The sequence below is a fragment of the Peromyscus eremicus genome, chromosome 16_21, assembly GCF_949786415.1.
Source record: "Peromyscus eremicus chromosome 16_21, PerEre_H2_v1, whole genome shotgun sequence".
In the NCBI taxonomy this organism is placed as follows: domain Eukaryota; kingdom Metazoa; phylum Chordata; class Mammalia; order Rodentia; family Cricetidae; genus Peromyscus; species Peromyscus eremicus.
The window spans coordinates 61,786,233-61,812,273 of NC_081432.1; the positions used below are offsets into that span (position 1 = coordinate 61,786,233).

Sequence of the window (26,041 nt, forward strand, 5' to 3'; positions counted from 1 at the left end):
GGCTCTGCCTCCCAAGTGCTGGGATTAAATGTGTGTGCCACCACCACCTGGCCAGCTTCTCTTTCTTAAATTTTTTTTTTTTTTTGCGTTTACTCTATGTGTGTGTTTTGCCGGCACGTGTGTGCATGCACCACATGCATGCCTGGTCTCTGTGGAGGTTAGTAGAGGATGTCGAATACCCTGGAACTGGAGTTACAGATGGTTGTGAGCCACCATGGGTGCTGGAAACCCAACCTACATCCTTTGCAAGAGCAACACGTGCTCTTAACAACTGAGCCATGTCTCCCGGCTCTAAGGACCCGTTTCACTTTTCTTTATGTGTCTATGTATATTTTTGTGTGTATGTGTACATGTGGGTGTCCAGGGAGGCCGGGAGAGGGCCTCTAGCCCCTTGGAGCTGGCATCACTGGGGCCGGTGTCCTTATCTCAGGCTTCCACTTCTGCATCACAACTAAGGGAGGCCATGTTCCTGATGCTCAAAGACACCAAGGTGGTAGTGTGTTCCTAAAGAAACCCTGAGGCACTACTACCACGTCCTTTCCAGCACTGGAGAGGACACACACACACACACATACACACACACACACACACACACACACACACTAACTTAAATAGGTCTCTTACACTCCTGCTCCACCCCAAAGCATAAGAGAATCCACACTAAGCGAGTAGTAGTCAGTGGAAATTTGAGATGAAGTCAAGGCCATCTCCAGGACTTGCCTCTGCCTTCCTGCTGCTGGTGCTCGCTCCTCAACACTTGTTGGCTTGCAGGTGTGCCTGTCCCCTCTCCCACTGCTGGATGGCATTCCCCTGTCTTTCTGCAGAGGCAGCGGGACGGTTTCCATTGTAGAAGGACACCTACCCACATCCTGTCTGATTTCATCTTAACTGATTTCCAAACCAGGTCACGTGAGCAAGTGTCAAGGATGGGACTTGAAGACATCGTTTGGAGTGATCCAACTATAGCCATTGCGGGGGGTTCATCCTGTGAGAAGATCAAATCCTCCCCCCCCCCCCCCCCCCCCGTCTGCCTGTCCGCCATGTCTTCTGTTGCAGAGGTGGTGTCCTTTTGCAACAGGGAGGGGGAGGACTTGGGATGAGGAGGGGAGGGGACAGGAGGTGGCTTTGGGAGGGTGGTGCCTGTGGTGGCCTGTACCACCAGTATCCCAGTCTCATGAGGATGAGGAGGGGGAATGACGGCTGGCACAGGGCAGGTACGACTTGAGGTTCGGTCCATTCTTGCTCTTTCCCACGAGCTTTGCTTTCTCCTCAGCAGTATCTGGAAACTCACTTGGGAATCCCCCACCTGAATGGTGCCCACTTCTGTGGATTGTAGTTTATATTCGAGAAGTGCACGAAGGGACCCAGGTGTCCGTGGGGGCACGTGGATGTGGCAGAGTCTGCTCCAGAAATCTGGAGGTAAGGACATTAGTGAGGTTTCTACAAGTTGGACACAGGGCAGCCTTGGCATCTTCTAGCTCACCAAGCACTCACATGAGGAGCCTCAGTGGGACATGTGACTGCAGTCAGTGGTCAGAATGAAAGCGTACATCCATGCCTTTCAGAGATACAGACAAAAGTGCACCTCACAGACACACCTACATCTCAGACACACACTGGACAAAAACCACGGACACACTTTCTATGTACCTGATACACACATATGCTTCACACACACTCATATACCTCATAGACACACTTCACACATATGCATCTCATGTACCCTACATGCACTCCTCACATATATACCTCATAGACACATCTCGTACATATTTCACATATTCCTTATATACACACTTCACACACACACACACACACACCTCAAAGACTTTCTCATACTACTTTACACACATCTCACACACATTTCACAGACATACCTCTCACACACATATACCTCATACACATACACTGCACGCAGACACACTTCATGAACACCTCACACACATATACCTCTCACTCTCTCCCAGACAGACACCAACACAAGCTCAAGGCACTTGCAAACTCATCTCTAATCCCTTACACACCAAAGAGTCTATACAGTGCAGTACAACCCACATTTATTCGTTCATATGCAAATCTTCCTTGAGCAGCTTCTGTGGGTCAGGACTGTTCTAGTCCTTGGAGAACCCACAGGCCACAAACATGGAGGTTACATTCTCAATGGGGAGACAGACAACAAGAAAAACAAAAGTCAAGTCACATCGTCCAGGAGAAGGAATTTAAAGCTGTGGAGAGAACGGCAAAGGAAAGGAGGTTGGGAGGGCATGCTAAATGCGCCCTCCCAGCCAGTCCAGCTGAGGCGGCAGAGGTTTGCCCGGGGGGGGGGGGGGGGGCTCCTGGGCAGCTCCTGTGGCCTCTGTGGGGTCCCCAGCCGTCAACCCTCCCCCAGGATGCACAGCTCTTTTACTGCAGAGTGTCAGCTTCCTTGTTACTGTTCTCACCCTCATTACAGAACTGTCCTCACACTCAAACACAAGCACGCAGCGCGCTGGCTGTTCCACAGTGCCATGAGGAGACAGGGCACGTTGCTTGAGCTGCTAGAGAGGGCGGGTACAGCCACTGGGAGGGAGGACAAGTTGACGCCTTGAGTGGGGGGAGGTAGGCAGCCTCTGCCTGGTGTCAACTCTTTCTCTCCTCTCTGTCCTGTTAGGAGCCCTACCAAGGAGGCTCCTGCTAATTGTTTACTGTAGCTGGTGCTTGCAACCAGCTCTTGGGTGAGGACTTCAGAGCTCAGCCATACCCTGTTCCTCCTCCGTCTCTGCAGCCAGGCATTCGGAGCATTGCCAAGTACTTAGTATGTGCTTTATAAACTGTACTTAGTAGGTGCTTTATTAGTACTACTCAAAAACAGTCCAGGATTGGAATGAAACTACATATAATGCTGGGAGGGTAGTTTACCAGTGGATGTTTTTCTGGCATGGCCAAGCTCTCATTGGTAAAATGAAGTCATAATAAACAAGCAGAATTTGCTGTTGCCCTAGTCCTGTGGGTGGGATGGAGGGGGGAAGGTTGACAGGCAGCATAAGGACCTTCCTCACTCTTGCCTCAACAGTCTAGGCTTTTCCAGAATCAGTCTTTGAATTTCCACTATTATAGACGTGTTCAACTTGCCCTCCAGCTCTGCTCTCCTGGGAAAGACAATGTACTTGGTGACCATTGACGTGGAGTGGAACGCCCTTGAAGGAGTCCTGGAACTTCCCACAGTCTCAGGGTCCTGGTGTGTAAAGTGGAATGCTGCCTATGCTTCCTCGTGGGCCTAGGTGAGGGCTGAACAGACGGCCCATCACACAACTCTCCACACAATGGCTGGCACCAGCCGCTCAGCGGATGCTGTTCGTACATGAGGCAGGTGGGTGCCACTGGGGTGGGGTGGGATGAAGGGAAACTGGCTGACCATCTTCCCCATTTTTGGCTAGACAGACTGGGGAAGGGGAGGGTCTAGAGGGCAGAGGGGAGGGGCCTTGAGGGATCTGAGAGCTGCCGCAGCTGGATGAACTCAGGGCCCTGGAAATGGATTGCCACAAAGACTGGGGGGGGAGTGGCTAAGAGGCAGACTTGGGATGTGAAGAACAGGAGGGCTATCAGGTTTTCTTCCTGCCCTAGCGATGAGCACAGGGGAGACAGCTAGAGAACAGAGCCCTCAAAGTTTCCAGCACATTCCTGCTAAAATTAGCCCCGTCTTGTGTGAGCAACTATATTTAAACCAGCGGCCTGTCGTCAGAGACACTGTGTTGAACCAAGGCACAAGCCAGCGGGTGGAGGGCCAGGGAGATGCAGGGATTCTGGTGGCCTGTAGGGCATAGGCAAGCTGTCCAAGGCCTGGGCGAAGCAGGGCCACCTGACACTTGGGGAATTTCACCAGGCATGGGAGAATGCGGGCGTAGGACTCCCAGACAGGCTTTAGTGACTCCCACCTCTTGTCCCAGCTGCAAGGCAGAACTCAGATGGGGAAGGCAGTCCACACACAGACAAGGACCCAGCCCTGCGCAGCTCAGGTGGGCGGAAGAGCACTCCAGAAGGAGGAGGGAACCAGGAAAAGCGGGAAGGGGCAAGCATAGCTCGCGTGCAGGAGACTAATTCAAAGGACGGCTGTGGTGCAAAGCGGTCTCAGTAGACAGCAGCCTTTCAGAGAGGCCCTTGCCTTGGGACCACGCGCTCCTTGCTCTAAGGTGAGAGGAGCCCAAGTTGCCCCCCTTGCCATCCTTCCCTGCCTGCTGCAGCCTCTCCAGGGAGAGGGAGTGCGTTCTGATAAGACGCTTCTACCTGAGGCCTGGGCCATTAAGTTTGATGCTGAAAAGAGGATATTTTATTACCCAGGAATATATCTGCATCTCTTAGCGGGGCTAGCTCAGCCTCTATCCTGCCTACAGCCTCTTCAGACAATTCAAGCTGCCTCTGTTTGACCCCGATGTTCCAGGTAAGCCCCACAAGAAAGCATTTTCTATGAGTCCAGCCGACCTCTTCCGCCTTGCTTCACTTTATGTTCGCGTGTGTGTGCACGCATACTTGTGCGTTCATACGCTCGGAACAAGCGAGGTGACCCACAAGGCCCTCCTGTTGCCCTCTGAGAACTCGGCTGTTCTGGCCCGTTCTAGAGGGCCTTGTATGCTTAGCTCTTCAGACTGGCTCCATCCAATTCAGCTGGACAAGGTCCCATGCCTCCCTAACTAGTCCCAAAGCCTGGCACAGCACCCAAAGTATGACCCAGAGGTGGCGTTCTGTGGACTGAGGCCACAGCTGTTCTGCCTGCCTCTGGGCAGGTTCTCATCTTCCTGTCTCACACTGCGGAGCAGCAGGCCGGTCCTGCTCTTCCTTGTCCATCAGCCCTATCTAGTCTTGAAAGAAACAACCTTCCAGGACTAAGATCGCTCAAGTGGGTGAAGCGCCTGCTCTGCAGCGTAAGGGCCGAGTTCCATCCCCAGAACCCGAATGTAAAACATCATCATCAACAACAGAACAACAACAACAACAACAAAAATAACAACAACAACAGCAGCATCCAAGTGAGATGCCGGTGTGCTTTTATAAACCTGCTGGAGAGGCAGAGGCAATGGCAGAGGGCTGCCTAGAGTCCACAGCCTAGCCAATCCGGTCTACTTCTTGAGCTGCAGGCCAGAGAGAGACCTTGTCTCTAAAAACAGGTGAATATGCCTGAGGAGGAACACCTGAGGTTTATCTCTGGCCTCCACATGCACATACATTCACACACACACACACACACACACACACACACACACACGAATGCACACACACACACACACACACACACACACACACACACACACACACCTCTTTCCTGAAACCAACAAAGCTCAGAAGAAATCCGTGTGAATGATTAGAGAGAGGTTCCAGACTCGATGTTTGGCTCAAGGCTCCTGATCCTAACCCATATATAGCCCCAAGATGGGAACACTTACGCTTTCAGCAGCTTGGCCCTGTTGGCAGCCTCTGGCTCGTAGGTCTTGGCCCACTCCCGTGTGGATGTAATCCCCACATAGGGTACGGGTGGCACAACTCTTGCGGTTCACTCCATATTCAGAAACCCTTAGTGAAATTACAGCTTTAATTAAGTACAGCTGGCTGTACGTTATACTCCGTATAATTATCATGTTATTATTATTATCACTTAGACAAAAGTTCAAACAAAGTTTATTGTAAATAATGTTTGGCAGAAATAACTGGGGGGGCCAAGGGCTCAGGGCTTGTCTGAGTGACAAGGGGAGTGGAGATGAATGAAGGGTCTTCTGGGAGGAGCAGGTGAACACGGGGAGCTAAGGAGGAGGAGCCTAGGGGCGGGGCCTGTCAGGCAACTATGCACCCCTGGACAAGTTCCTCTCCTGTCTCTGGGCCTCAGTTACCTTCCGTTGGATGGAGAAGGACTCATACATTCCACAAATAATGAGTGAGTTATATGTCCTAAGCAGTGGTCTATGCTTTGGAGCTCAGAGGCCAGCCACGTAGACAAAAGGTCTACCTTCCCAGAGCTGAAATTCCAGAATAAAGTCGAAAGCTAACCAACAGATGTAAAATTAAGCTTGCGCTGTGATGTCAGGGAGCCAAGAGTATACAGAGGGAAAAGACAGCAGGGGCCAGGGCTACTGGGGTGACTGGGGGTGCTATGTCAGGAAGGCCGACTCTTCCACTGGAGAAAGAAGGAAAAAGTGAGCAGAGGGAAAGCCTCTTCAGTGGAGGAGCCATGAGCTCCCTCTGAGGCAGGAGCCTGGTCAGTGTTGTCGAGGAATGCTAGGAAGCCAGAGTGCGTGGAGCAGAGGAAGGGAAGAGAAAGTGGTAAGAGGTGATTCTAGAGGAACTAGGAGCCTGGGAGACCTGCCAGGCTGTGAAGCAGGACTAGAACTTACCCAGAAGGTGCCTCCATGGGCTCAGCAGTTAAGAGTACTTGCTGTCCTTCCAAAGGACCCAAGTTTGATTCCAAGCACCCATATCAGGAAGCTCAAAACTGCCTATAACTCCAGCTGCAGGAGATCTAGGGCCCTCTTCTGGAATCTGTAGGTGCCTGTACTCATGTGACATTCACTCACACAGACATATAGACATGTAAATAAAATTTAAAAGTATATACCTCTAATAAGTGATGGGAGGCCATTTTGGGGTCATGATCAGAATTAGATTCAAATGCTGGACTGGGGAGTTGGCTCAATGGGTTAGAGGATTTGCTGAGCACGCATGAGGTCATAAGTTCAAATCCCTAGCACCTCTCTAAAGAGCCAGGTGTGGCTGTGTGCATTTGTGATTTTAGTGCTTGGGACCGGAAGCAGGAGGATTGTTAAGGTCTGCTGGCTACCACCTCAGCTCTGGGTTCAGTGAGAGACCCTGTCTCAAAGTATTGAGGTAGAGACTGAAGTGAAAGATGTCTGGTATCCTTCTCTGGCCTCTGGCCCTGCATGAAGTGGATGTGAACCACATGCGCGCGCGCGCACACACACACACACACACACACACACACACACACACACACGCATTAGGATTGCCGAAGTTCCTTCTGACCCTCCTAAGATCCTAAGACTTTATTCCTTAAGACAGATTTACCGTCTGTCACAGCCACACAGTGACTGGGCTCAGCAGGGTGTTTTTCCTGTGGGGTCTCTCACTTGGTTCCAACAGGAGGCAGCTGGGACTGGAGCCAGACTAAGGCTGAACTGGAGGGATGTCCAGGTTATATCTGTTTCACTCACATGTCTAGCATCTCAACTGGGGTGGACATAACTGCTGGGCACCGGGCCAGGCAACCTTCTCTGTGTCCCGCTGACCTCTCCACGAAGCTAACTGTGGCTTCTCACCATGGTGGACTCCTCCCGTGGTACTTGACAGTAAACTTGACAAGAGGCAAGCTTATTGTGGCCTACCCTTGGAAGTTGCACAGGGCTACTTTATCCTGCCCATCCTGGATTCAGCAGGAGAGATCTTCCTACACAGGGACATGCATTTGAGGCCGCATGTTAATGTAAGGCCACCTTTGAGCCCAATAGGAAAGTCACAGAAATATTAACAATTGCCATGGGCCAGGCCTCAAGAGCTCCCTCTGGGCCAGGCCCTGATCTGGTATCCACAATTTATTCAATTTTCTTATCAACATTGTGAGGTGGAAGCAGTATCAACAACCACAGCTTCCAAGAGGGGAAATCTGAGGCACAGAGAGGCTGACCATCTGACTTGGAGTCACTCAGCTAGACAGTGGGGACTGGGATTGAGTCCAGGCTTTCTGGCTTCAGTTCTGCTTCTGCAAACTCCAGCTTCCTCAGCAGCTGGTGGAGAAGCACTTCCAAACAGCTGGAGGCAGAGAACCCTTCCCTGGTCTCCCCAGCATCCCGCGCTCTGGGATGTGGCAAGTATCTCTGTGTGTGCATGTATTTATTTTATGTATATGGGTGTTTTGTTTGCACGTATGTCTGTGCACCACATGTGTGCCTGATACCAGCAGAAGCCAGAACAGGGTGTGTGACCCCCTGGGACTGGAGTTAACAGAGGGCTGTGAGCTACCATATAGGTAGCTGGGAACAGAATCCCAGATCCTCTAGAAGAACAACCTGCCTTAATTATTAACTAACTAACTAACTAACTAACTAACTAACTAACTAATTAATTAATTTAGAGATAGGGTCTGTCTATGTAGCCCTGGCTGACCTGGAACTTACTGCATGGAGGAAGCTGGCCTTGAACTCAGAGAAATCTGCCTGCCTCTGCTTCCTGAGTACTGGGGTTAAAGGCATGCGCCACCGCACGAGGCTTCTGCCTGCGTTCTTAACCTCTGACATTCTCCAGTCTCTCACTTCAGTTTATGAAACGTGTAGAACAAAGGGAGTGTCTACATGGACCTGGCAAACGGTAGGTGACTTTAAGGTAGCTTTGGACTCCCAACTCCTGATGGGTATGGGGTGGGGAGGGTTGAAATGGGCTTGCATAGGCCTGCCATGCTTTTCTTCGGGGTCTCAAACCCACTTTGCCCTGATTTGGGAACAGGGGGCAGATTGCTCTGGTGGCCCAGCTTCTGTCAAGGACCTGTTGTTCACCCTCCACCCTGCCCATCACCTGGCTGGGCCCCCAGACCAGGCTGTCACTGACACCAGCAGAGGTCCCCAGGATGATACCCCATGGCAGCCACACTCGCACAAATCTTTAATTGTTTAGTTTAAAGAATTGTGTTTTGACCGCGAGGGGATTTTGGCTGGAGCTCAAGAAGTGATAACGATATTCTGCTGCCAAGACGTCTCCTCGGCTCTCTCTGTGTTAATGTGCACTTTCAAGACGCTCCAATTAACTGCATCAGCTCTGGGGAGAGAAAGGGAGAGGGAATCGGCAGGGGGGGAATGGGAGGGGAGCAGACAGGGCCCCCCCAGTCTTTTTATTAGCAAACAAGTGGGGGTGGGTGGATGGGTGACAAAATTCTTCAGGCCTGGTTCCAGTGAAGTGGTGTCTCCTGCTGTGGAGGGGGGAGACTCTGATGAGAGGGAGATGTGGAGGGAGAGACTTGAAGGCTGCTACCCAGAGGCCTTGGCCTGAAATTCTCCACGGGAACCGGCTCCACCTGTCTCTAACACAGTGGCGCACCTTTCCTGACGCTGTGACCCTTTAACACAGCTCCTCATGTTGTGGTGACCCCAACCATAAAATGATTTTTATTTTATTTTTATTTTTAATTTTTTTCCATAAAACGATTTTTGTTGCTGCTTCTTAACTGCATTTGCTAGCTATGAACTGTAATGTAAATATCTGGTATGCAGGATATCTGATATTCGACCCCTGTGAAAGGGTCGTTCCACCCACGGGTTGAGAATATGCTCTGATGTCTCCCGTTCCCTACCGCTTTCTTCTTTCTGTGCACCCAAGGGACCCTCTTACTCAGAGGGGGAAACAGGCACAGAGCCAGTCCTGGAGAATCCTAGCAGCTCCCAGCCCCTTACCTCCGTTTCTTTTGAGCCCCCTCACAACTCTTTCTGGAACTTTCTGGGCAAGGTTTACTTACAGACAGGGACTTTCCCCTCACCCTTCCTCTGCTGGGAACGCTCCTGCCAGGCATCTGGGGCTGCTTTCCTCATTTCCCAGAGGCTTGAGGCTGAGTCCCCAGCATGTAATCACCCTGTCACTTCCTAGCCTTGCTTAGCTTTGTCTGCACAGCCTTGGCCACGGTCTCACGGCGGCCACGGTCTCACGGCGACCACTGTGAGCACAGAGGGTCCCATTAAAACGAGATAGCATGGGTGCGTGTGGAATCTTCAGTGACTCATCCTTATCGTACTGAGGACTGACCTAGGGCCTCACCCACAGAGGCAAGCACCCCACTACTGAACTATGTCCCCAGCTCCTTTTCTTTCTAAGACAGAGTCCCATCTATCTCAGTCTGGCTTCAAACCCTATGCAGTGGAGGATGCGCTTGAATTTCTGATCCCCCTGCCTCCACCTCCCAAGTGCTGGGGTTATGGGACACAGCTACCATCTGAGCCACCCTATCCCCAACCTTTTTATTGTTTATTGTTTATTTTTATTTTAGGCAGCTTCTTGCTGTGTGGTTCAGACTGACCTTGGATGTGCAGCAATCCATCTGCCTCTGCGTTCAGAATGCTGGGGTTAAGTTGTGTTCCACGACCCCAGGCTGCTCATAGAATGAATGAAGTCTACTTACCCGGCAGACCTTGCCAGACAGTCCCCTCCTCCATCTGTGTGGGCACCCTCCCTCACCTGCCACTTTCCTGACCCCTGACCTCAACTCTGCGTCTTGACCCTTAGCCTTGCTGACTCTCTCTAGGGTTCAGCAGGGGCCTAACCCTGCCCTTCACCCCTGCTGTCGCCCTTCCCCCATTCAGTCAGCCCCCTTTTAATTAAATGTCCCAGGCTTTCAGAAGCCTGAACTCGCAAGGGCTTTTGGGATTCCACTTCTACCCTGGGCCGGATCACAAGCCCACCAGGGCCAGGCAGGTTCCTGAATATGGTACCAGGGGCTCTATCAGGTTCCCAAGTGGAGTTGGCCAGGGAAATATGACCCTTCCCTGGCCTCCGGGTCCCTTCCTAGTAGAGTGTTAGGATGGTCTGCAGGTGACTCTGTTTGGGCACCCACCCCCCCGGCCCCCGAGGTGGCCAGGCGGCCAGGAGACGACTCTGCTCTTCAACTCCACCCGAAAAAATGACTTTTCTACCTGCGACCTCCCCCCCCAGCCAGTCCGCCTCACACACACTTGCACACCCGGTTCTACCCCGAAGCATCTAGAAGCAGGAGCCCCCTTCAAAGAAGCGCGCAGGCATTCCGCTACTTCAGCATCCCGGGGTGGGGGAGACCCCCACGGTTGAGGGACCAGGGCAGCCACTGAGGTGGGCCGGAGCTGACCCGGGCTAACGAGAAGCAAAAGAGGGCTCAGCCTTTCTTGGGCCTCCCCCTCCTCCAGCATCCCTCCCGGCCCCCCTAGGCCTCCAGGGGAGGGTCAGCGCGGGAGGCTCAGGTTACAGCGAGTCGAAGACAGGAAGATTTAGCGAGGGAGCCTCACAGCCGCACAGTGCGCCATTTGTCCGCCTTTGAAACCGGAGGCTGCTGGCCGAGCTGGGGGGCGGCGGGAGGCCGCAGGACGCCCGGGTGAATTATCGCCCGCTCGGGCCCCCTCCCCCAGCCCGGCTCCTGTTTCTCCAGGTGCTGGGGTGTTTTGCTACGTGTTAATTTGCCCCAGTTGACGCGCCCATTCGTGGCCCCAGCCCCGCAGCGGGAGGCCAGCCCGCCCTGGGGTGGCCCGCGGGGGCCCTGCAGTGCACAGAGGGGCGGCGCGAGCCCTCGAGGGACCGGGATCGGGTGGGAAATTTGCAGAGCTGGTGTGTGTGTGTGTGTGTGTGTGTGTGTGTGTGTGTGTGTGTGTGTGTGTGTGTGTGTCTGTACACAGATGGATTGCACCCCCTCTCCCTGCAGCCCCTCCAGCGCAGATGGGCGCGCTCTCACAGCGACCCCTGCCGGCCCCTGACGCCCCCTCTTCCTCCAGGGAACTCGCTAGGGTTTGAGGCATCCTGTCTGTGGATACTTTTAAGTCTAGTCTGGCTCCAACAGCTATGATTTTTTTTTTTTTTTTGTAAAAAGACTTATTATTTTTGTGTCTATGTGTGTGGGCCTACATGAGTTTATGTGCATTACGCGTGGCAGGAGTCCCCTAAAGCCAAGAAGAGGGCGCTGGATTCCCCCACCTGGAGTTAGGGGTGGCAACTGCCTTGTGGGTCCTGAAAAAAAAAACGGAACCCAGGTCATCTGCAAGGGAAGCGCTCTAAACTGCCTAGCCATCTCCTTCTCCCTACCTTCTTTTTGAGACTGGGTCTCACTATGTAGCCCTGGCTGTCCTGGAATTCACTATGTAGACCAGTAGCCCTGGCTGGCCTGGAACTCACAGACATTCACCTGCCTCTGCCTCTGCCTCTCCAGGGCGGGAGGTTAAAAGTATGTACACCATTCCAACTGGCTGGCTGCATCTATGAAGTTTATGAGACAGGGGGACTGAGGTTCTAAGCTAAGCAGTTTGCCCAAGGCCACACAGCTATTGAGGAGCAGGATCTGGAGGGTTAGTTGTGTTCTGAACCCGCTGTTTTTGGAAGGGGACAGACAGGTAGGGTGGTCAACCCACCGCTGGCTGGGGTGGGCATGGGGTGGGCATGGGGGTTGGGGGCTGGCAGTCAGGGAGACTGGGAAGCTAGGCACCAGCCTGACTTTGCCTTTGATCCCGAATGCTGGTGACCACTGCTCCCTAGAGGCTGAGCTAGGGTGAGGATTGGGTATGAGTCAGCCACTTGTCCCAGCTGGCTCTAGGGGTAGCTAGCTAGCCTGAGGGGCACCACCCCCCTCTCCCCAGCTTCTGCAGTCTCACATGTCCTTGAAGATGGAGGAAGAACGGATTCCTAGGATGGGTGTGAAAGCTAACCCCTCAGACCTGACCTCCCTACTCTTCCCTCCCTATCTCCCTCCCCTCCCCTTCCTTCCTCAGAGAGATGTAACCACGTCCCTGGACACTCACCATTCCCAGCCCACAATGACCTATCTCTTCCCCATACTGATCTTTGTCGCAGCTCCTATGAGCCATGTACGGGGCTGTGGTGGCTAATCAGGGGAGGGAGAATGGCGGCCTCTACTTCCTACCCAGAGGACAAAACGAACCCAGGGAACAGGACAGAATTTGGGCGCTTACATCTCCCCTGAACCATCTGTTCCTCCCACACCAATGGCAGCAGAGCTCCAGCCAGCTGGTACCCCTGGACCTCATCTCTGACTTGACTCTCAGCAGGAGTGTGGTTTCCTTACCTCCTGCTCTTGTCCAGACACCCAGGCTGAAGAGGAAGGTAAAGAGTGAAGGGTGAGGCGAGCAGACCCAGGGAGAGAGGCCTCCAACCTCTCTCCCTGCCCCTCTAGGCCTAACTCAAGTAGATCAGCCTGCCTTGGACTTGAACCTGGTGGGACCTTTCTCACGTGGAAATCTCTTTTGCTCATCTGTCTTCTGGAGGGAGTGTGAAGTTAGGAGAGCTCAGCACACAGTAGGTGCTTTGTCTATGGTACCTTTCCAGGCCTTTGGTGAGTGGGTGACTAAGTAGGAGGGGCCAGGAGGGGGTGTGTCTGTGAAGTGGGAGGGGCCATGAGAAGGTGTGTCTGTGAAGTAGGAGGGACCAGAGAGTGTGTCTGTGAAGTAGGAGGGGCCATGAGAGGGTGTGTCTGTGAAGTAGGAGGGGTAAGAGAGGGTGTGTCTGTGAAGTAGGAGGGGCCATGAGAGGGTGTGTCTGTGAAGTAGGAGGGGTCAGGAGGTGTGTCTGTGAAGTAGGAGGGGCCATGAGAGGGTGTGTGTGCCTGTGAAGTGGGAGGGACCAGAGAGTGTGTCTGTGAAGTAGGAGGGGCCAGAGGGTGTGTCTGTGAAGTAGGAGGGGTAAGAGAGGGTTTGTCTATAAGGTGGGCAGGGACAGAAAGGGTGTGTCTTGGAGTTGAAGGGCCAGGAGAGGGTGTGTCTGTGAAGTAGGAGGGATCAGGAGAAGGTGTGTCTGTGAAGTAGGAGGGTGTGTCTGTGAAGTGGGAGGAGTCAGGAGAGGGTATGTTTATGAAGTAGGAGGGGCCAGGAGGGGTGTGTGTGTGTGTCTGTGAAGTGGGAGGGACCAGAGAGTGTGTCTGTGAAGTAGGAGGGGCCAGAGAGGGTGTGTCTATAAGGTGGGCAGGGACAGAGAGGGTGTGTCTTGGAGTTGAAGGGCCAGGAGAGGGTGTGTCTGTGAAGTGGGAGGGACTAAGAGGGGCTGGCCTGTGAAGTAGATGATGCCATGATTGGAAGGTCTATGAAGTAGGAGGGCTCAGGAGGGTGTCTATGAAGTGGGAGGGGCCAGGAGAAGGTGGGTCTGTGAAATAGGTGGAGCTAGGAAAGGGAGAGTTCATTAGTAGGTGGGGTCAGGAGAGCCACAGGGAAGAGAAGGCACGTAGATTGCTCTGGAATAGAGGAGGGAAGGGCAGAAGATGATTGCAGGGCTTGGTTACTAGGTGGTGGCTTCAGTAGTGTGTGTCTGTTGCTGAGTCATTCAGCAGAAGGAAAGACAGATGCAGGAAGCTCCCTGGAGCCCAGGGTGGAGGTGGCTTAAGGTCCCCGTTTTCCAAACACCCAAACCCTGCAGCACCTCCATGTGCCTTGCTAGCAGCTGGCCCCAGAATCCGTTCTTGTCTTCCTTACTGTTATGAGAATCAGCAATCCCTCTGCTGTACATGTGCCCCAGAAGAAAGACTACGTCTTCCAGGTCCTTCCTCAGCACAGCACGGCCTTGACACAGTCAGCCTAATGCTCACACGTCAGTTGGGATCCTTGGAGGATGTTTTGCTGCTGTCTGAAACGTAGGTGTGATTGTTGGAACTTGAGGAGCCCTATTGGATCATGGGGTAGAAGCCATGGATTTGGGAAGATGACTCAAAAGGAGCTGCCTGGAGTTCCGAGGACTTTGTGAATTACCAAACCAACCCTGAGCTTAAAAAAATTGTCTGTGTATGATGTGTGAGTGTGGGTGTGCATGTGTCATGGCATGCCTGCAGTAGAGGTCAGAAGTCCTTTCTCTCATCTTTATGTGGGTTCTAGGTTTAAACTCAGGTCCGTAGCCATGTGCTGCAAGCTATCTACCCATCGAGCCATCCTGCCAGGCCCCTGAGCTGCTTATGTATGAGGCTTCTGATTGTGAGAGAAATTTGTATCTCTTCTAAGAAACGACTGTCTTGGATTTTCTGACACATAAATTTAATCCTGAGTAAAACACTAGCAGAGCGGGGGTTGTCTGGGGAAGGGCCATGTATGGCTATCACAGTAAGGAACTGCACTGAGATCTCCTACCCCAGCATCACACTCTGCTTTTCTGGCTCAGGAGGCCTTGGGAGCCTGCCCCGGAGGGTGATGACGGAAGGATTTGCTCGGCCAGGTCTCTGGGAAGAGGTGACCCTGTCTGTCCCTTCCCGGGGATGCTGTGAATGTTGTGAACGTGTTGCTCTGATTGATTGATAAATAAAACGCCGATTGGCCAGTAGCCAGGCAGGAAGTATAGTGTAGGTAGGATAAAGAGAGAGGAGAATTCTGGGAGGTGGAAGGCTGAATCTGGAGACGCCGCCATGAGAAGCAAGATGTAAAGTACCGGTAAGCCATGAGCCACATGGCAACTTATAGATGAATAGAAATGGGTTAATTTAAGATATAAGAACTAGATAACAAGAAGCCTGCCACGGTCATACAGTTTTTAAGTAATATAAGTCTCTGCGTGTTTATTTGAGTCTGAGTGGCTGCCAGCCTGGGTGGGACTGGAGCTGACTCCAGCAACAGCTCCTGACCTCAGTCTGGGCCCAGGGAGGCTACTGCTCATCTTTCTCTTGGGTGTGGCCAAAAGGAAAAACTGAGGTAGGCAGGTGGGGGTGGAACCAGCCTGAGGTCTCTGGGGAGACTACTTCCTGGAGTTTGCAGCTCCTTCCAGGACTCTGCTCCTCTCCACGCTTGCAGGTTCCAGCCTTTGCGGGACTCAGGGCTCTGATGCCTTCTTGACCCTTTTCAGTATTGACACTCTGAGGTGTCTTTTCCCTAGCTGCTCTGGGCTCCAGAAACGGCCTTTCTATAAGTCCTCATTACAACCTAATTCTTGAACCGACTCTGGGGGAAGCTGCTGTCCTCCCGGGACCCTGCCCTGACACACTACCTTTTGCTAAAGTCCTGAAGAAAGCTGGGAGCAAAGGCAGACTCAAGGACAGGAGAGAGCCACCAGGACAGAGCAGACAGCACAAGGCAGGCCCAGAAGTTAGGAGGAGGGCAGGATGGAAAACCGTGGACAGTGGGAGGTGGAGATGGTGGTGGGTGCGAGAAATGGACAAAGAGGAAAAGCCAGGCACTAGTGTTGGGCGTGGTGGGGCAGCACTTTAATCCTAGTACTTGAGAGTAAGAGGCAGGCATATCTGTGAGTTCAAGGCCAGCCTGGTCTATACCACACCAGAAAAAGACGCACAATGAGACCCTCTGGCGGGGTGGGAGGTGGTCACCCACGGAGGAAGGGACAGATAGACAGATGAGGATGGAAGAGTCAGAGAAGACAGAGACAGCGAGGAAGGACTGGCACCAAGAAGCACAAAGGCCAGGTGGAGGTGGTCTCTAGTCAGGGAGGAGCAGGAAGGACCGCAACAGAGAGAAGGAAAATTCTAGTTACTTCAGAGACCTCAGTTGTGGGCCAGGGAGGTGGCTCAGCGGGTAGTGTTTGTGGTGTAGGCAGGGCACCTGAGTTCAGCTCTTCGGGGTCCATATAAAAAGCTGGATGCAGCAGGGCAGAGTTTTTGAGACCTAGTGCTGGAGGTGGAGACAGGGGGATCCTTGGAACTTGCTGAGTCACTGAGCTGCTCCAGCGGATCAATGAGCTCCCGGCTCAGAAAGAGACCCTGCCTCAAAATAAGTGTGTGTATGGTGGACGGGTGATGTGTGGCTGGAGAGATGGCTCATCAGTCAGCACCAACTGCTCTTCCAGAGGACCTGAGTTCAATTCCCAGCACTCACGCGGTGGCTCACAACAGTCTGTAACTCTCGTCCTACAGGATCCAATGCTCTCATCGGGTCCCCTCAGGTGCTAGGTGTACATGTGGTGCACAGACTTACACGTAGGCAAAATACCTATACACATAAAACAAAGAATAAGGGGAGCCAGAGAGCAGCCTCGTTAGGTACAAGTGCTTGGTGTACAAATCCGGGAACCTGAGTTCATCCCTCCCACATTAAGGAGAAAAGAGAGACATGACTTGACAAAGCAGTTCCCCAACCTCCAAGCGTGTGCCATGGTGTGTGTGCCCCCCAACAACACGGGAACACACAATATTGATGACAACGTAACCATTTCCTATTACAGTTTCTTTTATGGGAGCGAGGGGAGACGGGCTGTAGTGCACACGTGAAGGTCAGCGGACAAGTCTGTCTCTCTGCACAATGGGTCCTGGGGATTGAACTTCAATTATTAGGCTTGCCAGCAAGGACCTTAACTGGCTGAGCCATATTGCTGACCCAGAGAAATACAATTTTGAAAAAGAAAGGAAAATAAGGGGAGAGCAGTTGAGGAAAACACCGGATGCCTACTTCTGGCCTCCACACGCATGTGCATGTGAACATGTACAAACACGTGCTCCTCTCCCAACCATGTTCTAAGGCTCACTTAGAGCTTACACTTAGCTCTCAACTTGTGCCTCCAGCCCATGTCTCTAGTCCACACAGCTGCCAGGGCGTGAGTTGAATGGAAAGCCTGCGCAGTGGAGCCAGGTGAGTCAGCAGAGCTGACTGAGGTCCGAGGGAGTGAAGGGTGTGTATCAACAGGGCATCAGGATGGGAAGCCGTGGAATTCAGAGAAGGGGGCTACCCACAGGATACTGCCTTTCCTCTACAGGGACACAGCCACCGCCAGTTCTGCCCAACCAGGAGGACACCAGGGACCCACACTCTCACCAGACCCTCCCATCTTTCCTTGGCTGTCACTCATTGACCGGGGTTGGTAGCCAGGGAGCTGGGTGCAGGACAGTCACGCTTAAGGTAAAGAGCCGGGCAGGCTGAGGAGCTGATGCTCACTGGCCATACTTAGTGCTGAGAGTGAGTTGGGTCCATCCAGGGTGGGCTCAGCCGGGCCCTGCTGTGCATGTTGGGAGCTACGGAACCACAGGTGTCCTTAGCCTCTCTCTCAGAGCTCAGCTTCTTCCATTGTCAACTCAGGGTGAGTTCATGCCAGTTTCCCAGGACTAACAAACAAAAACATTGTGCATGGTGGCAGGAGTGTATAATCTGAACTGGTGAAGCAGAGATAGGTGAATTCTTGGGGTTCACTAGCCAGCTAGTCTGGCCAAATGGGCGATTTCCAGGCTAGTGGGAGACTCTGTCTTTTAAAAAAGAAAAAGACAAGAAAGAAGGTGGATAGCATCTTAGAAATGATAGCTGGGGTTGTTCTCCGGCCTTCACTTACACACGCACACATGGAGAGTACCTGCACACATACAAGTTTCTGACTGTAGTAGTAATAAACACACTTAATCCCCACATCTAGGCTCCCAATAAGAGGAAGCAGGGTACCTTGGAGAGACAGGTGATTCTAGACCAGGGCAGAACAGTCAGTCACAAAGTCAGCAGTGAGCTCTGAGCACTAGGTTTTGCTTTCTTTTGAGACAGAGGTTCCCTAGGCAGTCCTGGTCGGCCTGGAACCCGTGGCAGTCCTCCTGCCTCTAACTCCCATGTGCCGAGATGATGGGCATGTGCCACAGGCCCAGCTTCTTGGTGCTTTACAGTTGCAGCCCACTTAAGTGAAGCAAGGCAAAAGAAGTTCCTCTTTGTCAAAGCTCACGTTGACAGGAGTGTGCCAAAGGGACACCGGACGCAACAACAGCAGCCCCCAGGACCCATAGGAACAACTTGAGCAGCCAGATAAACACATTAGCATTAAATACTCAAAGTATAACATAAATGTCCCTGAGTCCACGCTGACATAAATAATTGAATGACTAAACGAGACTGAAATCTCCCACGCAGGAGTGATGTAAATAAAGGCTAAGTCTGTAGCTCAGACCGTAAACCTGGGCATGGTGACATGCCTGTAATCCCAGCATTCCAGAGGGAGGCAGGAGGATCAGAAGTTCAATGTCTTCCTTGGCTATATAGCAAGGTTGAGATCAGCCTGGGCAACAGGAGACCCTGTCGGGAGTGGGGTGAGGGGAAACCTGACCTATGCTTTGATTTTTTTAGAAATACTGTGAGGATTACATGAGCTGGTGTATCTAAAAGTGTCCAGAACTGCATTAGACTGTTGCTGGTATAACAAAAATATTTATTTTGAGGGAAGGTGAGGCAAAGGATTGCCCCAGGCACCTGGGGGATGGGAGGCCTCCTTGGCAGAGGATGTGTGCTGTCCCTTAAGAGCCGAGCTCTTGGAGGGAGGGTTTAAAATAATCGGAGGCCACATTGACATCGGGGTCTGCTGTCGCCCAGACTTGGGGACAGTAGATCTCTTAGGCGAGACCTTGGCATGAAGCCTTTGCACTGCCTTGGGGGTCTTCAGTCTGGTAGCTGGTGGAGGCTCCATCAGAGACTGGTTTCTTAGCCAGCTGGGCTCATCTCTGGTTGCCAGTGAGGGCAAGGTTTTGGAGGTGGAGCAGGAGGCCAGGGAAGGCAGAGGGTGGAGCCTCATCTTTGTCCTCAGTCTGCACCGGCAGAGGCGGGGTCCACGGAGTGGGGGCAGGGAAAAGTCTTCCCACCACCAGGCTGGCTCTGGAGGGTGCCTGGGCCAAGCCATCAGGCCCCACACCGAGTCCTGCTTGGGTACTCCGAGGAGGGTCTTGATCCTGAGCAAAATAGGAAGGAGAAATGGCATCAGGGAAGAGGAGACACAGGAGGGGCAGAGGTCACAGGAGAGGTCACAGGAGAGGTCGCAGGAGAGGTCACAGACTGAGGATCTCCAGGGAGCTGGACAGAGGGTGGGAGCCAGTGCTGGAGGGATGGAGGAGGCAGCAGTAAAGTGTGATGTCCTGCGTACCTGTTTGCTTCTCCTTTCTCTTGTTCTTTGTCTATGGTGTCCTCCTCTTCCTCCTCTTCCTCCTCCTCCTCCTCCTCTTCCTCCTCCTCCTCCTCCTCCTCTTCCTTTTCTTTGTCCCAAATGTCCTCCACGGGTGGGATCTTGGGCACAGGATTGAAGATGGAATTCACCCATCTTTCCTCTTAAAAAATAGGGGTGGTAGGAACCTCACATGAAGAAGGGAATCCAGGATTGACAGATTCAGGGTTGGGGAAGAATCGCATCCCCTCCCTGAATTACCCCCACCTTCCCTAGCAAACCCTCTCACCCCAGATTTCTGCTTTAGGTCTACCCATGCCAGGCTATTTGGATGCTGATCTTGCCACTTAGAATATATTGACGGCCTCCCTTGACTTTTTTTTTTTTTTTTTTTTGAGACAGTGTCTCACTATGTAGCCTAGGCTAGCCTCAAACTCATGATTCCCCAGGCTGGTGCCGTCTTCCAAGTGCTGGGATCACAGGTTTGAGATACCATACCTGGATCTCTGTCCCTCTGCCTGACAAAAATCCTACCAGTTAGGCAGAGGCAGTCCCAAACCTGGACCATGCATCACCTTGACAGGCAGATACCTTGGGTAGGTCCCTCAGCCCCTCCTTCCTCTCGGAGGCCACCACCATCTAAGTTTGTACCTGGCATGTCAGAGGCGCTTACTCAGCGCCTTAGTGAGCCATTGAGTTTTCTTCCTCGACTATATAAATTTCTAAACAATAGTTTTGTATAGATTTGGGCTTGAGATCATTTCCGCTCATGTCTGTCCTTGAGACGGACCTCCAAAGTCATTTGCCCAGTGGACAACAGGCCGTGGGACCGGCCCATGCCACTCCATCTTATCTACTCAGGAATAGAAGGGAAGGGAATGTGAGGGAGAGCTGCTTTACCTCAGTTTAAAAGTAAGAGCCACACCTCCAAACCCATTGTGACATCATCCTTCTGAGTCACAGCCCAAAGGAGTCACAGTGTCCTCACCAAATCTGGTTTGTTAGGCCTTGTTCATTCTACTTCCATCTCCCCAGATGCTCTGTGTGATGGATGGTATCACAGGCAGAGCCCACAGCTCAGTTGGGGACCCCCCTCTCCTTCTCTGGAGTCAGGGGAGAGTGAGTTACCCTGGAGCTAACAGGGAGATGGGTAGGGAAGAAATTCTTCCCACATCCCTGAACCCTATTTCCAGGCCCTAGCAGCGGCTCCGTGCAATTCTGGGAAAGAAGGGTCAAGCTGGGGCAGTAAGGAGGTGACCGGAACCGGATAAGGTCACCAGGTGCTCTGGGACCACCGGCTTTCCTTGTCTACTTTCCCATGCTAGCATCCACCAGGCTTTTTCCCTTCAGAAGAGTCTCCGCCCCTCTGTAGACATCACACCTCCAGGAACTGCCCACCTGCCGGCTGCCACTGATGGTCCAACCCCGGATATCTGTACCTTGACACTAGTTCTGGTTAGAGACGGACAAGGAGCTTCCACACTTCCTGAATCCATCTGGCTCAGACAAGATCTATATTTGCTTATTTATCTGTTTATTTAATTATTTAGATAATCTTCCAGTCTGGCCTCCAACTCACTTTGCAGTCCAAACTGCCTCAAACTTACAGCAGTCCTCCAGCTTTGGCCTGCCAAATTTGGGGGATTGTAGGAATAAGTTACCATATTCCCCACTTTTCATTTTTGCTTGGTTGGTTTTATAGTTTTTTTTTTTTTTTTTTGAGACAATGTCTCATGAGTTAGCCCTGGCTGTTCTGGAACTCTCTACTAATCTAGGCTGGTCTCAAGCTCAGCGATCTGCTTGCCTCTGCCTCCCAAGTGCTGGAATAAAAGTCATGTGCCACCGTGCCTGGTTGTTTTGGGGGCTGAATCTCCTTATGTAGTCCAGGTTAGTCTGGCACTTACGATCTGTTTGCCTCCACCTTTAGGCAGGTACCATTGTGCCCGGCACTGAGAGTGTCCTAGAGATTGACAATGAACTTCATGTTCACTACATCCAATTGGACAAGAATCTGGTGTGGGTGTGGATTGTTTGCTTGTTTTTTGATTTTGACAAGGTCTCTTTGTTAGCCCAGGCTGTTCTCAAACTTTCCTGCCTCAGCCTCCCGAGGACTGGAATACCAGGCATGGAGGAACTGAATTTCTACAGTAGTAGAGTTGGAATTAAAGGCTTGGAGCAGACTTGTGAGCAGGGAAGTGAGGAACTGGCAAGATCTCTGCACAAAGGCCCTCCAGTTGGTGCTGAAATGCTACTACTGGTGACCTGAAACCACACTTCATAGCCTCTGACTCTGGAGCTTTAGGGTGTGTGACTGGCTTGGGGGTATGCATGAGAGGGACTACCAAGTACCTCTGTGTGGTTCTTTTGGTGTCTTCCTTGTTTTCATTGACTAGAGTTAGGAGACCGAGTTCAGCACTCCAGCTAGCTTGCCTATCTAGGGAATCCTCAGTGAGAAGAAAGGTCTAGGGGTGAATGATTTGGGAGGCTGAGGAACATCCAGGGCAAAAGAAGGAACCCCACAAGGGCTGGGGGGAGGGGTAAGTATGAGGAAGTAGGTGTGAACACTTAGGATTTCCTACCAGGACCCAGGGCAACTGATTTCATCTCCTAGAGCCTCAGTATCTTCATCTGCAGAATGGGAAGCAAATCAGTTTCCATCTCTCCGACTTGTTCAACGATGCTAATGCAAAGTAGTATCTGGCACACAGAGGGTCTTCAGATATTGTAAATAACACATATTATCCGCAACATAGTGTCATATATTTTCTTCCGAGTTAAACCTCCCTTACCAACTTCAGAATTTTGTTTCCCATCTGCCTCTGCTTAAAAACAATCCCTCCCTCCCACGTGAGTAGTTTCCCTTCTCAGTAGCCGGCTTACAGCAACCAACTCTGGGCGGGTCCGGCAGAGGCTCCTGTCCATTACTCAGGGTTTCCAAGGCCCTGCTTGGGGCTCCCCCCTCCTCCCTCGAGGCAAGGACAGGAAGTGGGCACTTCGAGAGTTACAGTCCCCCCCCCTCCCCCCCCCAGTTATCTTGCCTGGAGTCAGTCAGTCTCTGCCCTCCCTCGGAGGATGTGGGGCTCTGCCCCGGAGGCATTGGACACCTGCTTCAGCCTTCCATCGCAGGGGTCCTGATGGCTAGGCATTGGGGCAACCTGTGCGGGCCTGAGCTCTGGCACACGTTTACTATGTGACTTTGAAAAAGCTGTCGTTGTCTCTGGGCTCAGTTTGCTCCTATGATCAAAGAGGAGAAAGAGGCTGGCAGGATGGCTCAGTGAGTAAAAACCCTTGCTGCCAAGTCTGATGACCTAAGTTACCATTCTAGGAACCCATAGTGTGGAAGGCAAATCCTGGCTCCTGCCAACTGTCCTCTGACAACCCCCTCATAAGAAGTTAAACATTTTTCTTTAACAGAAAAGAATTACAATTCCACTATTTAATGATGTCTGTTATTCAGCTAGGGGAAGAGGAGAAAGTTGAGGAAATGGGAGTTTTACCCAGGAGTTCAGGCTCTGGTCTTCAAGGGGTATCGATTTTGGGGGAACTATTTGAGATATGCTTTCCGATTACCAAGGTAATCCCAGGATCGATACCAGTTTGACCAACGTCCTTCTAACTTTTCTTTGGTTGCAGCTGCGGAGGGTGGTGGTGGTGATGGTGGTGGTGGTGGTGGTGGTGGTGGTGGTGGTGGTGGTGTGTGTGTGTGTGTGTGAGAGAGAGAGAGAGAGAAAGAGAGAGAGAGAGAGAGAGAGAGAGAGAGAGAGAGAGAGATGCCTTCCAAACGTTTTAACCCTGTTTACAGAAAATGGGAATTTGCATGATGAGAATAACTCCGGCCGGAGTGCGAATTTTTACTGCGCTTGGCACGGGGCTCGGAAAAAGCGGCTGCATAGCCAATTACTGGAATTTTTAAACACAAATAATATTTTATGGGATCAGTGGGTTGGCTCAGGGCCGCCGCACCCGGCTCAGCTCCTCCGCCTACAAACAAGCTCGGATTGTGCAGCGAGTCAGCAGGCCAGGCCTCGGGCCAGCCTGGGGGGCACCGTGGGCCTGCGGGCATGGGAGGAGGCGGCGGGGTGGGGGTGGGGGTGGAGTAGGGTGTGTGTCCCGGGTGCGGGCAGGTGCAGCGCGGGGCTCGAGCCTCCCCGCCGGCAGGGGGCGCCCGGGAGTCTCAGTCCGGGGTTAGTGCGCGGGGCACCCGGCTCACCTGCAGCGCCGAGCTGGGAAGCGCGCCGCGCGATGGGCTGTGCCCTGTGCAGAGCTGCCCCGCCTGGCATGGCCCTGGGCGCCACAACGCCTCCGGAAGGCGGGCTTCCCGGAGCGGCCGTAGGACGCCAGGGAGTCTTCGCCTCCCGCAAAGGCCACTCGGATTTGTTCTGCAGCCTGCTGCGTCCCACCGGGGCCCCAACGCAGGGCCAAGGGCACAGCTAGGCGCATCGGAAGCTCTCTCTTTATAGGGATCCCTTTTGCTCCTATTCTTGGAGATCTCCAAACCTGGCCAAGGGCCCAAGGGAGGTGTCCCCCAGCTGGAGTCTTGGTTAGCTCGCCCCCGCCAACCGAGCGCCCAGCACGCACAGGGTTAAGCAGGAGCAGGTGTGTAGCCAGATGCTGCGGCCGGTCCCCTCCCCCGCGGCCCGGTCGGCGTCCTCCTCCTCCGCCCACCCGCTCTGAACCCAACAGTCCCAAATAAAAGTGCTATTGTTGCCGGGCTTTCCCCCACCCCCGTCTGTGCCTCGCCACCTGGAGCAGAGCCCGGTCTCTCTTCACCTGCCCCGGGGCTGGCCGGGGGAGGGGGGAAGTGGGGCCTCGGAGCGGAGACTTCCGCTCTCCCTGCTCCTCCTCCTCCAAGGCCCCTGTCACTGACCCCGGAGTCCCTGGGGCAGGGCAGACACCGTGGCTTTGTGCTGGGGCTCCTTTCGGGCCTGACAGATCCTCTCTGGCCTTTCCCTCCCTCTAATCCCCCCATTCTCAATGGCTAGAGAGGTGGCGTGCTTTTCAAAGCTAGGAGGACGCAAGGCCTGATGCCAGGAGTCCAGGACAGTGCCGCGTTGGTCAAGAGCAGCTGTTGCTTTTTCTTGAATCATTTGTCCGTCTGTAAGACAGGAAGGCAGGCAAGAGCGATTCTTTTTTTTTTTTTTTTTTAAACAGAAAAGGAAACTGAGACACCTCGGAGAGGAAGAGCTCAAACACAGGGCTGGTAAAGGTGGAACTGAAGTTCCCCAACTCCTCTGGCACCATGGGGGTCTCCAGTGTTGCTAGGATAGCCAAGAAGTTGGAACCCCAGACACTTGAGAGTCTGGCACAGTTCCCGCGTTCACTGTGGGGCCTTGGGCAGGTTACCCTCTCCTTGATTTCTTCTGAAATCGAGGAAGGTGGACTTCCGCGGCTCCCCAGTTCTCATACAGCCACTTGGAATCCAAGGGACTGGTTGCCACTCAGCAGATCTGGGAGACCCAGCCTGGGACAGCATGAGAGGGTTCGGCAACCTCGGCCTATCAAGACGATTCTTCCTTGTCCTTTCTAGCCAGCTCCGGGAGGTTAATCAGCTAGGTAAATGGCTCTAGTCTAGGAAACGAGTCAAGACGGTTGAAGCGACAGAGAAGAAACCCAGACCTCAGAGGAGATCGCCCTCATCCCCAGCAGCCACAGCTTCGCCCGTGAGGAAGGCACACGGAGCCCTGGGCTGCTCCACTCCACCCAAGTTCCCGCAAATAACCCGCCCGCGGCAGGCGCAGGCCTAGTGTGTGAGCTCCAGCAGCAGCGAGTAGAGCGAGCGAGCGCGGAGTTACCGTATTTCCTCTTTTGCGCCCTAACTTTCGAGCGCGTAGATCCTCCTTGTCCATTGTGCGTGAGAGCATGCTTTCTCTTTACCGGGGAAAGAGTTCCGTTGCGAGCCTGGAGACCCGAGTTTTTCGGCTTTGTTCTTTTGGCTCCGCCATTTTTCTCTCCTACTCTCCGACCCGAAGACCCAACAATCCAGTTTCCTGTTACTACCTGAACATCCAGTAGCATCTCAGACTCCATTCTCTCAACTTCAAAAACCCGATGGCCAGACTTACCTTCCTCCTTACCGGGTAATCTGTGAGTCCCTCTTTACCTGAGGAAAGGGCAAGCGTCCCTTCCCTGTGTCTCCAGAGGACGAACTTGGGCTACTTACCAACTCTCTTCCTTTTGCCACCACGCAGCGCCTTAACATCCACTGTTTATTTTGCCTCCAGAATAAGTCCAGAGCCTGCTGTTCCCTAGGCAGGTCACTGTCCAAGCCACCGTATTTCTTTTCTTCCTTCCTGTCTCCTCTCTCTCTTAAAAAGTGCTGTATGCGTGCTCCTATAAGTTTATGAGCACCACAAACATGCAGGAGTTGGGGAGGCAGAAGCAGGTGTCAGATCTTCGGAGCTGGAGTTACAGATGGTTGTGAGGCACCATGTGGGTGCTGCGAGCCAAGCCTGGGTCCTCTGCAAGAGCAGTAAGTGCTCTTCGACTCTGAGCCATCTCTTCAGCTCTTACTTTTGAA

At 52.8% G+C, this 26,041-nt stretch overlaps 1 protein-coding gene and 1 long non-coding RNA gene across 3 annotated transcripts; both read right to left on the bottom strand.

The window, feature by feature from the left end:
* Nucleotides 1–8,619: 8,619 nt before the first annotated feature.
* Nucleotides 8,620–13,237, bottom strand: LOC131926750 (uncharacterized). The gene is made up of 2 exons (XR_009383557.1): nt 12,776–13,237; nt 8,620–8,787 (listed from the first exon to the last, which is right to left on the bottom strand). It is a non-coding gene; the product is annotated as an uncharacterized LOC131926750 (long non-coding RNA).
* Nucleotides 13,238–18,780: 5,543 nt separating this feature from the next.
* On the bottom strand, nt 18,781–20,422 carry LOC131926530 (histone H3.v1-like). 2 transcript variants are annotated; one of them, XM_059282033.1, is made up of 3 exons: nt 20,176–20,422; nt 19,507–19,687; nt 18,781–19,315 (listed from the first exon to the last, which is right to left on the bottom strand). In XM_059282033.1, exons 1-3 carry the CDS (start codon nt 20,180–20,182, stop codon nt 18,802–18,804), a joined length of 702 nt encoding a protein of 233 aa, XP_059138016.1. In that variant the 5' UTR covers nt 20,183–20,422; the 3' UTR covers nt 18,781–18,801. The 2 variants fall into 2 exon arrangements, with proteins under 2 accessions (XP_059138016.1, XP_059138018.1); XM_059282035.1 differs by having other exon boundaries at nt 20,315–20,387.
* Nucleotides 20,423–26,041: the final 5,619 nt, after the last annotated feature.